Source organism: Octopus sinensis, linkage group LG4 (assembly GCF_006345805.1).
Source record: "Octopus sinensis linkage group LG4, ASM634580v1, whole genome shotgun sequence".
Taxonomy (NCBI): Eukaryota; Metazoa; Mollusca; class Cephalopoda; order Octopoda; family Octopodidae; genus Octopus; species Octopus sinensis.
Genome location: NC_043000.1, coordinates 118,308,060 through 118,323,059, shown reverse-complemented (window position 1 = coordinate 118,323,059; position 15,000 = coordinate 118,308,060). Strand labels below are relative to the sequence as shown.

Genomic DNA, 15,000 nt, shown 5'->3' with positions numbered 1-15,000 from the left:
GAAAAGATCCGAAAAAATAACCTTGAAAGGTAATAATTATTAAAATTATAAATTAGGATATCTAATTTTAATTATATATATATATATAAATATATTACACACACATACATACATACGTGCGCGCGCGCACACACACAGAGTGTTCGGGCTAAATTTGACAATTTTATGTATTCTTTTTTTTCGGGAACAGTTTGAAGTATTGATGAACAGTCGGCGGCGTTGCAGAGCATAAAGATTTAAGTGGTAATTGAGAAAAAGTTAGCTGCCACAGTCGACGAGAAGCTGCCTGAATATTGTAAAAGAGACGGCTGTATCACAAAGATTCGCACAGGGTATCAAAATGCTCAATGCACTGTGCAAAAATGTAAAGGTTGTAAGACGTAACAGGAGCATCATGAAAATAAGATCCCTGAAGCTGTGATGATCTTCGAGTGTTTCTCCAGTGAGTACGACGTCCTGCCAGCCCACATCTTTGAGCAGGGTCTTAAGCTCAAGTCAACGGCTACGTGAAACTGCTGGAGAGTGATCAAATCCTGACAAGACAAAGTTGCTGCTGGAAGGCCATATGTGTGGCAGCCGGATTTTGCTCCTTGTCATACCTATTTCTTTACTACCCACAAGGGGCTAAACATAGAGAGGACAAACAAGAACAGACAAACGGATTAAGTCGATTATATCGACCCCAGTGCGTAACTGGTACTTAATTTATCGACCCCGAAAGGATGAAAGGCAAAGTCGGCCTCGGCGGAATTTGAACTCAGAACGTAGCAGCAGACGAAATACTTATTTCTTTACTACCCACAAGGGGCTAAACACAAAGGGGAAAAACAGGGACAAACAAACGGATTAAGTCGATTATATCGAACCCAGTGCGTAACTGGTACTTATTTAATCAACCCCGAAAGGATGAAAGGCAAAGTCGACCTCGGCGGAATTTGAACTCAGAACGTAGCGGCAGACGAAATACCGCAAAGCATTTCGCCCGGCGTGCTAACGTTTCTACTTGCTCGCAGCCTTTTTCCTTGTCATACTTCCGGAAAGAATCATATGTGGTTTTCAGAGGATTTTTAATTTTGGCCTCCTGATTCTCACCTATTGTAATTCTTGGGATGCGGTTGAGAAAGACAGCACCACTCTATCTACAACAGAAAGGCCAAACTGATACCCAAGATCAATGTCATGTTCGAAGACCTTCTCAAGGACAAAGTGGGGAGCGTATGCACCAGATTCAGAACCGACTTGAGGCCATGGTGGAAGCTGAGGGCGGCTACTTTGAATAAACTGTTATTTCTCAGCCATAATCTAGTTGATATTTTCTTATCTTTTTAAATTCTTCTATTTTGGATAGGATATTGTGCGTTATTTTATGCAAACTTTCAAATTTAGCCATAACACCCTGTGCACACACTCGCGATTGCATGTATATAGTTAACCAGTAGAAGTTAATTGAGTGGCTCAAAGGCTTGACGTTTCTTTGGCATTTATCAAGCTGGTTTCAAATTATGAAATAACATATATTTAGACAAACCTTTATAAATGTAATCCCCATCATTTGAAACCAGTTTCATAACAGTTAATACGTAAAACACTTGACCTTCCAGTCACTCTGCAACTTGTGCCTGTTTACATATATATATATATATATATATATATACAGGGTTGTTCAAAGAGATTGAACGATTTCACTACGCAATATTTTAATAAAGAAAATCAATAGAAAAATCCAGCTGAGTCACAAGTATTTACTCTCAATCAACTTTTATTTTCTGTCTTACAAGTTTTCAATGTGGCCACCACCTGCAGCATGGGAATATCAATGCGATAAGAGAATTCCTCCCAGATGCGTATCACTGAGTACTTCTTTGGCTGCCTGATTGAATGCTTTATCGAAGCTTTTCCATTTCCCTTCTATTTCAATATCTTCTGGAATCGCCTCAAGCAAAGCAAATTTCTTCTTTAGTTCCATAATGAACTTGCTTTTGATATGCTGATACGCGTCTGGGAGGAATTCTCTTATTGCATTGATGTTGCCCGTGCAGCATGTGGTGGCCATATTGAACACTTATAAGACAGGAAATAAAAGTTGATTGTGAGTAAATACTTGTGACTCAACTGGAGTTTTCTATTGCTTTTCCTTATTAAAATATTGCATAATGAAATCGGTTGATTCTTTTTGATTAACCCTGAATATATTTTTTACATTTCAGCCCTAAGACAGTGGCCATACTGAGGCACCGCCAGTCTGTGTGTGTGTGTGTGTGTGTGTGTGTATAACGACATAAACGATATAAATATTGACAACGCTAAACATCAACTGAATGATTAATAAAACGTTTCTCAAAGAAAAAGAATAATCTTAACATTTTTCTAATGATAAAGTTTCAGAGTATTTTTGCCGTGTTTCTGGCAATAACATTAACCGAACAGTTGCCAACGTTTTATCTTGTATCTTTTGTTTCAGTCATTAGATTGTGGCCATGCTGGGGCACCGTGTTGAAAATGTTTTAGTCGAATGGATTGAGCTCACGACTTACTTTTTTTAAAGTTTGGTACTTGCTCTATTGGTCTCTGCTGTTGAACCACTAAGTTAAATCCTAATTCTGACAGTTATGCATAAACAATAATTGAAAGCATTTTCATACCTATTTTTATTGGATTTACTATTAACACACAAAGTGATAGGATTTGCACTTACATAGCATGGACTGCTGAGCACATTTTATGAAAATGAGACTACCATGCACACGTAAAAAACAAAAAATAGTTAAAATATTTTCTTAGTATATAATGGTGGCAAGTTTTACATTATCCGAAAAGTCATTAGCTGAACTATTAGTCCTCTTGCATTCTGGGAAATATTGGAGTGTTTGAGTGACATTAGATCCCCAACAAACGCCCATAAATTAAATGCATGTATCTGGGCGATGATCGTGGCCTGTCGAACTGTGCCATGATTGTGGCCTGTCAAACTGTGCCGTGATTGTGGCCTGTCGAACTGTGCCTCACGGCCACGATTGTGGCCAATCATGCTTTGTATGTTAAGCTACGGGTATTAAAGATTACTTTATATATTTTATAAAAATATGGTTAAGTTAATTTACCTGAGAATGATAGAAACCATTGGCGTCTGTGCTATAAAGGCAAACAGTATCAACAAGAAGATAAAAACAATAGACAAATAATAATTAGTGCAACGTTTTGCAGGACACTTTCCTTCTGATGCTGTATCCGTTTCTAAGTTAGTAACACAGGAGCAATTGAGATATGTCTATAAAAATAAATGAAGTTTGTTTTAAACATTTATATATACTTATGAACATGTTTGAGCAGTAATAAATTTAAATAAAAATGCAATCATATATTAATTTAAAGAGATAAGGATAGCAAGAAACATTTTGTTGGTAAGTTATTACTATGTCTGTACTCTGGGTTCAAGTCCTGCTTAGGTCAGCTTTGCCTTTTATCCTCTTACAGTCGACATAAACTACTAGTATACAGATCAGAAGGCTAGCAGAATTCTAATGACGTAAGATGAAAGGCTTTGCAGTATAAGTTCTGAATTTTTGCACACTTTTTTCTTGGGTGATAAACTTAAATCCTAACCAAGTTCAGCAACACCACCACCTATTCATTAAGTGACCTTTAATGAAATTAACTCTTCTGCAAGCATTTAGGTTGGGCATTTGGTTTTAGGATAGTGTCCACTCCTACAAACCTCTGATGAAATGGTCATGGCTGCTTCATCGACTTCTCAAAATGATAAAAAAATTTTCCAAAATTATAAACACCATTCATGTGTGGGTCGTTGCCACAGCCGCCTGACTGGCTCCCCACACTGGTGGCATGTAAAAAGCACATCTGAACGTAGTCAAATCCAGCCCCACCACCCCAACTGGCTCATGTGCCGGTAGCACATAAAAAGCACCATTGAAACATGGCCAATGTCAGTGCCGCCAGACTGGCTCCCATGCCGATGGCATGTAAAAACCACCCACTACACTCTCAGAGTGGTTGGCATTAGGAAGGGCATCCAGCTGTAGAAACATTACCAGATCAGATTGGAGCCTAGTGCGGCCTCCTGGCTTGCCAGTCCCCAGTCAAACCGTCCAACCCATGCCAGCATGGAAAACAGACGTTAAACAATTATGATGATTATGCTACTCATCAAAGTTTTGAATAGTTGTCAATACTCATTTTGAAAGCTTTTTATTTCATTGTAGTTTCTTCATCTTTGAGTTTCCTCATTAGAAGGAGTTAGTGGGGTTTTTTTTCTCTTTGGATGCCAAAGACAGCAAATGTTATTTACTAAATTATTTTTCAAATAAATATCTTATCATTGTAAGGGAATAATTTACATCAATTAGAAAACAATGATTTTAACTGAGAATACCCACATTGTCAATATTATTCCATCCATTCCTTTTCTCCACCCACTATTCCTGGGAAGGTCATGTAGTAGAGTCCCGAGTCACCCTCTCCATAAGGTTCCACCAAAAGCAGCCATCACTACATGCTCAGGTTGGACTCCCAAGTGTGGCCAACTGGAAACTACGGATATTATCCCACCATGTTGGTTTTGGTCTACCCCTCTCTCAAATTAACATTATAATTCTTTACTTTTCTGCAAAACTTCTATACACATTTTTTATGCACAATTTTTGGTTTAATGCAGATGTCACACTAACTATACAATTAAATTATAAAATGTAAAAAGAAATACAAAGTGTAGTAATTAAGAGAAAGTAACACAAAGATGAATATAGCATTTTATTATTTTGCAGCGTGGAAGGTGTTTATAAGCCATTTAAGAAATACACAAAAACCGTTAGATTCACTTGATTCATTTCAACATTTAAATTTAATTTGTCAAAATATTTCCGTCGCTTTGAGACCGCGACATGTTCACTGACAAAACTCTGTGCTGCATCTTGGATTTTTGTCAGTGAACATGTCGCGGTCTCAAAGCGATGAAAATATTTTGACAAATTAAATTTAAATGTTGAAGTGAATCTAACAGTTTTTGCGTATTTCTTAAATGGCTTATAAAAACCTTCCATGCTGCAATTGTTTTCGTTCCAGCACACAATCTCAGATCGGGTTACTTGCTATGCAAGTACATCTCCATAAATCTTATTATTTTGCTTTACTAAAATATAATTAAGATTCTACTTACTTGACTTTTGTTGTTAAAAGAAGCACACCCAGCAAAGCAAGGTGAGAAATACTGAATGTCATCTGCCCCACATACTGGTTGGTACCGAGTAGTAGTACAGGAACATTCCGAATTACATTTCATCTTAAGACTTGACTTTAAATCAAAGTTCGCATTGCTTGAAAATGGCTTTGTATTTGTTCTACAAAACAGAATAAGAACTACAATAAGGATTTCTTATTTAAGCTCAAAGCAATAAATTTTTGTAGGACAGAGTTAAATTAATTCTCTCAAACAGCTGATTTTAAGACCCAGGAAGAACAAAAGACAAACTTGATCTGAGTTAACGATTCTACTGATTCTTGGTCAAAGACAAAATCAATTCCAGCAGGTTTCAAATAATCAGCAGAAAGGAATCCCACAAGATATTCTGAGTAGCATTCTACTGATTCTGATTGACATTAAAGATACAAAAGCTAGGGAGTTAATAACATAGGTTATATTACCGAAAGGTTGGAGAAAATTGTAAATAGTTGAGTGCACATTATTCGGGGAGAATGACAAGGGTATAATCATAGCTGAAGACTGTCAGAATGATGTAGACGCCTCTAATGAGAACCCAATAAGGTTGGAAAATCAATTAATTCAGTCTGCGGAAAAATGGCTAAAAATTCGCCCTGTTTATAATTATACCATGTATTATATATTTATTATATCAGGAGTGGCTGTGTGGTAAGTAGCTTGCTTACCAACCACATGCTCCTGGGTTCAGTCCCACTGTGTGGCACCTTGGGCAAGTGTCTTCTGCTATAGCCTCGGGCCGACCCAAGACATGTGAGTGGATTTGGTAGACGGGAACTGAAAGAAGCCCGTCGTATATATATATATATTGTCTGGCACCTGTGTCGGTGGCACATAAAAACACCATCCGAGCGTGGCCGTCTGCCAGCCTCGTCTGGCACCTGTGTCGGTGGCACATAAAAAAAAAAAACAAAACAAAACACCATCCGAGCGTGGCCGTCTGCCAGCCTCGTCTGGCACCTGTGTCGGTGGCACATAAAAAAAATACCATCCGAGCGTGGCCGTTTGCCAGCCTCGTCTGGCACCTGTGTCGGTGGCACATAAAATCACCCACTACACTCTCGGAGTGGTTGGCGTTAGGAAGGGCATCCAGCTGTAGAAACACTGCCAGATCTGACTGGACTGGTGCAGCTTTCGGGCTCCCCAGACCCCAGTTGAACCGTCCAACCCATGCTAGCATGGAAAGCGGACGTTAAATGATGATGATGATGATGATTATATATATATATATATGTATGTGTGTATATGTTTGTGTGTCTGTCACCCCAACATCGCTTGACAACCGACGCTGGTGTGTTTACATCCCCGTAACTTAGTGGTTCGGCAAAAGAGACTGATAGAATAAGTACTAGGCTTACAAGGAATATGCTCAGGGGTTGATTTCCTTGACTAAAGGTGGTGTTCCAGCATGGCCACAGTCAAATGACTGAAACAAGTAAAAGAGAGTATACCTTGATACTATGTGGGCTAAGATCCTCACTGACAGGTTGCTGGTATTTATAGAGTGTTTAACACTTTAGGTATGCGGATTAGGGACTCCTTCATAGAGTAACTGCTGCATTTGTTGAGTATATAAACAGTTAGGCTCTTTGTTTCTCTAGAGACTGTCAGAATGATGTGGACGCCTCTGATGAGAACCCAATAAGGTTCTAAAATCGATTAAAGTTTTTCATCATTTTTCAGTCTGCAGGAAAATGGCTAAAATTTTTCCCTGTTTATAATTATACCATATGTTATATATTTGTATTACTTATTTAATTATACTCTTTTTTAGAATAGTTTATTATTTTCTGTTGTGTCTGGGGAGAGTCATTTTCTTTTTGTGCCTTATAATGAAACACACTCACCGGTAAAATTTCCACTTTTTCCTTATAATAAAAATAAAAAAAAAACGAAAAAGAAAAAAGTAGAAATTTTACCGGTGAGTGTGTTACATTATAAGGCACAAAAACAAAATGCCTCTCCCCAGACACAACAGAATATGCTTCAACACATGAACTCATATAAAGAATCTTGCAAACCAAATCCAAAAACGAAATATTATTAATAAATCTCAGAGCGAGTTATAAACAGTAGCTGCAACACATCATGAAGTATATTTGCCATTTAAAGATGGCTAACCCCTAAAGGTGGATGCTACTGTAGCTTGTAGCCCCAGGAGGACACCTCCTCCAGCAGGCTATCGGCACACTTTCTGTGCTCTATCACTAAATATTATTATTTTCTAACAAATTTATACTTACTGATTGTAGTTATGTGTAATTCCGGCAAAGGGCATGTCTTCACAATTAACCCAGAATATTCCCATACCTAGAAGTCCAAGTGTTAGTGTAAGAACACAAAGGTTTCCCTGCTCACGTACTTTAAGACGAAATCTCTTACAGAGATAACCACCAAGAATCTGTCCACCGGCAGCAGAAGGCACAGCAAGTAAACCTTTAAAAAGAGAAAAATTAAATTTGTTAGTTACATAAAAGGTTATCAAGATGTTATCCTAGACATTATATTAAATGAACAATAAAAAAACAATGGAAAAAAACTAGAAAAATAGAAGACAAAATTATGAGAAGATAACTCAATACTTATTTCCTCTATAAATAAAACCAATTTTCCTTTAACTGACCTGTGTTTTACTTTTTGGTGTGACTCCTTATCAGGCCATTAATGATAACATGAAAGAATAACTTGTGGCCGATGTGGTGACATATAAGAGGCACCCGTGCCGGTGACATGTAAGAGGCACCTATGCCAGTGACATGTAAGAGGCACATGTGCCAGTGACATGTAAGAGGCATCGTGCCAGTGACATGCAAGGGGCACCCATGCCAGTGACATGTAAGAGGCACATGTGCCAGTGACATGTAAGAGGCACCCATGCCGGTGACATGTAGGAGGCAACCGTGCTGGTGACATGTGGGAGGCACCCGTGCCAGTGACATGTAAGAGGCACCCGTGCCGGTGACATGTAAGAGGCACCCGTGCCAGTGACATGTAAAAGGCACCCGTGCCGGTGACATGTAGGAGGCACCCGTGCTGGTGACATGTAAAAGGCACCTGTGCTGGTGACACATAGGAGGCACCCATGTTGGTGACATGTCTGAAGTGGTTGGCATTGGGAAGGGCATCTAGCCATAGAAACCAAACCAAAATCAGACTAGAATCTGGTACAGCTCTCCAGCTTTCCACTCTAAATGATGATGATGATGGTGTGTGTGTGTGTGTGTGTGTGTGTGTCTGTGTATGTGTGTGTGTGTGCGCGCGTGTGTGTGTGCGTACTCTTATCTAGACATCATACAATGATGAAAATGAACATCATGATGATGCAGGTGTTGTTGCAGCTTTCCTGTCTTTTGTGAAAAACTTGTCTAGTTTAAAAACAGTTGGGTTGACAACAAGAAGGGTAGCCAGCTGTGAAAACTTGCCTAAAAAGAAATTCCTCTGACCCTTGAAAGTATAGAGACGTGGACATTAAAACAAGGATAACAAAGAAATACCAGCAGAAACATATATCAATATCTGAAATGATAATGAAGCTGTCAGAATGGCCGAGTGGTCTAAAGCGCCAGGTACCTTAACTGGAACATTGAGTATTCTGGTCCACGAATGTGGGCGTGGGTTTGAATCCCACTTCTGACAGATAATGTTAAATTTTTAAATGGTGGTGCATCAGCATGGCCGCAGCTCTGAGCTAAAACTTAAAAAAATAAAATACCAGCAGAAACACATCAATACCTGAAATAAGTGCTGCCCATGTAGGTGTTGAACCAAACTGATTTTCGAAAAATTTTGGCAAAAATGTTGATAGTCCAGAAACTATGATTCCTTCAGTTGCTGATGCCAGAGAGACAAACATAAATACAGGGTTCTTGAAGAGACTCCACACAATCTGAAGAATATTTTCTGATGCTGCAGGGTCTGGAGTACCTTTCTTTGTTGTTTGGTGAACTTGAGATTCTCGATTCATTCGAATATTCTTAGTCACTAAAATGACACATTTTATGAAAACATATAACAGGAGGTAATAATAATTCAATAATACAGGGTGTGGCAGAAATAACACCCATTTGTATTTGAGTTTTCTAGGTTCTAATTGGGTTTCTTTTTTATTTCCAGAAACTTCCGCGATTTTTTTCACTAGTTTCTTTAAGTAATGCAATGAATTTATGTTCAATAAAAGAAATTACTTAATAAACATTTACATACTATAAAAGTTATTAAATGTAAAAAGAGCATTACTTTGCCGCACCCTATAATTTCTTAATTCTACTTATTTATTTATTATTTTTATATCTTGTAAATGATTCTCAATACAAAATATGAGTCAGAACTAATAATAAGTTAATACTAATGACTTAATTTTATTTGTTTTTCTTTTTTTTTATTTATTTACAGGAGTGGGTGTGTGGTAAGTAGCTTGCTTACCAACCATATGGTTCCGGGTTCAGTCCCACTGCATGACACCTTGGGCAAGTGTCTTCTGCTATAGCCTCGGGCCGACCAAAGCCTTGTGAGTCGATTTGGTAGATGGAAACTGAAAGCCTGCCATATATATATATATATATATATATATATATATGTATGTATGTGTATATGTTTGTGTGTCTGTGTTTGTCCCCTCAACATCGCTTGACAACTGATGCTGGTGTGTTTACGTCCCCAGAACTTAGTGGTTCGGCAAAAGAGAACCGATAGAATAAGTATTAGGCTTCCAAAGAATAAGTCCTGGGGTCGATTTGCTCCACTAAAGGCTGTGCTCCAGCATGGCCACAGTCAAATTACTGAAACAAGTAAAGAGTAAATGATTTCCAAAACAAAACTTCAGACCTCAGCAGAATTTGAACTCAGATCATAATGAATCAGAACTGACGATGATGATGATAATAATAATAATAATAATAATTTAAAAATAATCTCTTAATTTTATTTTTCTTTTTTTCCTGCTTTTTATATTGGAAATCCTACAGGTTTTCAGATTTTGAATTGTCTCCCTTTAATCAACTACTTCACAATAATGTTGATGTTTTTGAAATGGAAAAATCAAGGTGATTACTGATTAATTAAAAATTAATTATAGTTCAATATTTCTTCCAGTCTTTAATTTTTTTTCTATCTTTAGTTCCCCACACTCCACCCTCGCTAATAATTCCTAATCGGTTTCTTTATATCGATTACAGTATTTGACCCATAATTATGAAAGGTAAAAATTGAGCTCAAAAGGATTTGAACTCAGAATGCAAAGAGTCAAAACAAATGCCACAAGTCATCTCATCTGTGGCTCTACCAATTCTGCCAGTCTTTCACGATACCGACATTAATCAAACAAATTTTTATATATATATATATATATATATATAATACAAATAAGAAAATGGAGAAACAAATTTGGTTTGTTCATCAACTTACGGATATTATAATGTTGGATTATTTATTCATTTTACAAATGAGAACATCAAAAGCATACAAAAATATTATATAAATCAATAGATAAGATAATAATACAAATACAGATTTTAAATTCGTTAATCCTATATATTAGTTCTTTGATGTAATAGTCCTTGGTTAGTATAGGTATATCTTTAAGTGATGAATCAATCCTTATTATATCCATTTTTCCAACGGTATTCACTTTGAGGGATTATTGTACTATACTTAAATGCATTCACTTATACTAGCAGTACTCCAAATATTGCATAGATAATTCATACATATACAAGTATTAGTAATATATATTCCTCAAATAATTAACTTTATAGTACAAAGTAAGATAGGGTTGAGGAATATCTATTGCTAATACTTGAATATGTATGAATTATCTATGCAATATTTGGAGTACTGCTAGTATAAGTGAGTGCATTTAAGTATAGTACAATAATCCCTCAAAATGAATACTGTTGGAAAAATGGAGATAATAAGGATTGATTCATCACTTAAAGATATACCTATACCAACCAAGGACTATTACATCAAAGAACTAATATATAGGATTAACGAATTTAAAATCTGTATTTGTATTATTATCTTATCTATTGATTTATATAATATTTTTGTATGCTTTTGATGTTCTCATTTGTAAAATGAATAAATAATCCAACATTATAATATCTGAAAGTTGATGAACAAACCAAATTTGTTTCTCCATTTTCTTATTTGTACTATAAATTTATGGTAAAAATATTTCTTTACCCTCATCCATTTAATACAATAAATGAATTAATTGCATTGCAATTAAAAACATTTATGTATTAAGAATTTGGGTACTTTATCAACAGTATATTGGATAAATGATATCCCTTAGTGGGTTACACACATAACCCATATTTTACTTTGTACTATATATATATATATATATATATATACATACATACATACACACACAACATACAAATATGCACACGCAGACACACACAAAACCAAATACATACACATACATACAAACACATGCACACATACACACAAACACACACAAATACATATGCACACACATACACACAAATACTATATACACACACACACTTACACACACACAAGCAAATACACACACACACACAAATATACACATGGGCGTAAGGTGAGATGTTTGCTTCTCAACAATTTGGTTCCAGTTTCATTCCTACTGCATGGCAGCTTGGGTAAGTGTCTTGTATAATAGCCCCTTGGGCTGATCAAGGCAATGTGAGTGGATTCTGAAGATGGTGTGCGAACATGCCTGTGTGTTTGTTGGTGTCTGCTTGTCTTCATAATATTTGATCGTTGTAAACTTGTGAAAGCACATGGCTCAGTGGTTAGAGCGTCGAGCTTACAATCATGAGGTGTGAGTTCGAATCCCAGACCGGGCTGCATGTTATGTTCTTGTAGAAATGAGTTACAATGTCACAGGTGCCAAGCTGTATCAGCCATTTGCCTTTCCCTTGGATAACATCAGTGGTGTGGAGATGAGAGGGTGGTATGCATGGGCAACTGCTGGTCTTCCATAAACAACCTTGCCCGGACTTGTGCCTGAGAGGGTAACATTCTAGGTGCAATCCCATGGTCATTCATGACTGAAGGGGGTCTCAAACTAGTGTTACCATTCATAAACAATGTCCTTCATTTCCAGGCTTCTATGAAATCATGTCCAGTCATAGGGAAAAACAAGTTTACTTGGAAATAGATAAGAGCTGGTGACAAGAACAGTATCTGGTCATTAAAAATCTGCCTCAAAAATTTCTCACTCACATGAGCTTGGAAAAGTGGATGTTAAAACAAGTATATTTTTTTAACTTTTATTCCTTTATTTGATTCAGTCCTTTAGTCGAGCAAATTAAAGCACTGCCTTTAGTCGAGCAAATTGACCCCAGGATCTATTCTTTGTAAGCCTAGTACTTATTCCATTGGTCTCTCTTGTCGAACTGCTAAGTGACGGGACATAAACACACCAGCATCGGTTGTTAAGCGATGTTGGGGGACAAACACAGACTTACAATCATATACATACATACATACACACACACACACACACACACATATATATATATATATATATATGTATATGTATATATATATATATATATATATATATATATACATACATACAAACACATGCACACATACACACAAATACTATATACACACACACACACACATATATATATATATACATATATATATACACACACACACTTACACACACACAAGCAAATACACACACACACACAAATATACACATGGGCGTAAGGTGAGATGTTTGCTTCTCAACAATTTGGTTCCAGTTTCATTCCTACTGCATGGCAGCTTGGGTAAGTGTCTTGTATAATAGCCCCTTGGGCTGATCAAGGCAATGTGAGTGGATTCTGAAGATGGTGTGCGAACATGCCTGTGTGTTTGTTGGTGTCTGCTTGTCTTCATAATATTTGATCGTTGTAAACTTGTGAAAGCACATGGCTCAGTGGTTAGAGCGTCGAGCTTACAATCATGAGGTTGTGAGTTCGAATCCCAGACCGGGCTGCATGTTATGTTCTTGTAGAAATGAGTTACAATGTCACAGGTGCCAAGCTGTATCAGCCATTTGCCTTTCCCTTGGATAACATCAGTGGTGTGGAGATGAGAGGGTGGTATGCATGGGCAACTGCTGGTCTTCCATAAACAACCTTGCCCGGACTTGTGCCTGAGAGGGTAACATTCTAGGTGCAATCCCATGGTCATTCATGACTGAAGGGGGTCTCAAACTAGTGTTACCATTCATAAACAATGTCCTTCATTTCCAGGCTTCTATGAAATCATGTCCAGTCATAGGGAAAAACAAGTTTACTTGGAAATAGATAAGAGCTGGTGACAAGAACAGTATCTGGTCATTAAAAATCTGCCTCAAAAATTTCTCACTCACATGAGCTTGGAAAAGTGGATGTTAAAACAAGTATATTTTTTTAACTTTTATTCCTTTATTTGATTCAGTCCTTTAGTCGAGCAAATTAAAGCACTGCCTTTAGTCGAGCAAATTGACCCCAGGATCTATTCTTTGTAAGCCTAGTACTTATTCCATTGGTCTCTCTTGTCGAACTGCTAAGTGACGGGACATAAACACACCAGCATCGGTTGTTAAGCGATGTTGGGGGACAAACACAGACTTACAATCATATACATACATACATACATACACACACACACACACACACACACACATATATTATATATATATGTATATGTATATGTATATATATATATATATATATATATATATATACATATATATATACACACACACACACACACACATATTTATATATATATACGATGGGCTTCTTTCAGTTTCTGACCAAATCCACTCACAAGGCTTTGGTCGGCCCATGGCTATAGTAGAAGACACTTGCCCAATGTGCTATGCAGTGGGACTGAACTCAGAACCATGTGGTTGGTGAGCAAGCTACTTACCACACAGCCACTCCTGCACCTATATATATATATATATATATATATATATATATATATATATATATGAGAGTATTAAAAGTCAGGGTACAATATGTACCCACCCATCTTTTGCTATATGTAAACACGCAGAGAGAATATAGCAAATATACTTAGAAAAACAGCCACCACATTTGTAAAACTACAAAGGGGAGAGTAGATATCCCAGTAACAATTGATTTCATTTTCTGTGCCGAATTGACACTTAAAGCTCATCAGCTAGGCTTCCTACAAAAACTATTTAAAAAAATATATTTACCTCACTGTGCATGTGTGTGTGTGTGTGTGTGTGTGCAAGAAAATTAGATTTTACCTGGTAGTTCCCGTGCATAACCAAGTAGAACTGGTCCTATAAATGCTGACAGAGATCCTGATATGAAGAAACAGACCCACCAAGCTCCAATCCAGCGAGGATCTCTAGAATCAAAATTAATCCTGGAAATACAAATGAAATATTTTTAATATCAAAAATAAATATAAGTAAAATAAAACATAATACAATTATCCAAAGAATGCAATACCAATACTGTAATGACAACACTGTATTAATTAGTTTGGATTTTATCACTTTTGCTACAAGATAGTGGTTATTAAAGTCTACATCATCTTGAACATTCATATAAATTCCAAATTTGATATGTACTTATTAAATATGTATGTATATATATTTGTATATATATATATATTATATATTATATATATATATATATATACACACATATATATATATACATATATATATACACACATATATATATTACATATATATATATATATATAATATATATATACACACATTATATATATATAACACACATATATAT

At 36.5% G+C, this 15,000-nt stretch overlaps 1 protein-coding gene across 3 annotated transcripts in view; it reads right to left on the bottom strand.

Annotated features, from left to right (window-relative positions):
* LOC115210946 (solute carrier organic anion transporter family member 4A1) overlaps positions 1–15,000 on the bottom strand; it is a 99,257-nt gene that overhangs the window by 8,119 nt on the left and 76,138 nt on the right. For all 3 annotated transcript variants that reach the window (XM_029779738.2, XM_029779739.2, XM_029779737.2), the window contains exons 6-10: positions 14,490–14,611; positions 8,966–9,214; positions 7,477–7,669; positions 5,174–5,354; positions 3,102–3,268 (exon numbers count right to left, since the gene is read on the bottom strand). In XM_029779738.2, coding sequence (XP_029635598.1) covers positions 3,102–3,268; positions 5,174–5,354; positions 7,477–7,669; positions 8,966–9,214; positions 14,490–14,611 — 912 coding nt within the window. The remainder of the gene's footprint in view (positions 1–3,101; positions 3,269–5,173; positions 5,355–7,476; positions 7,670–8,965; positions 9,215–14,489; positions 14,612–15,000) is intronic.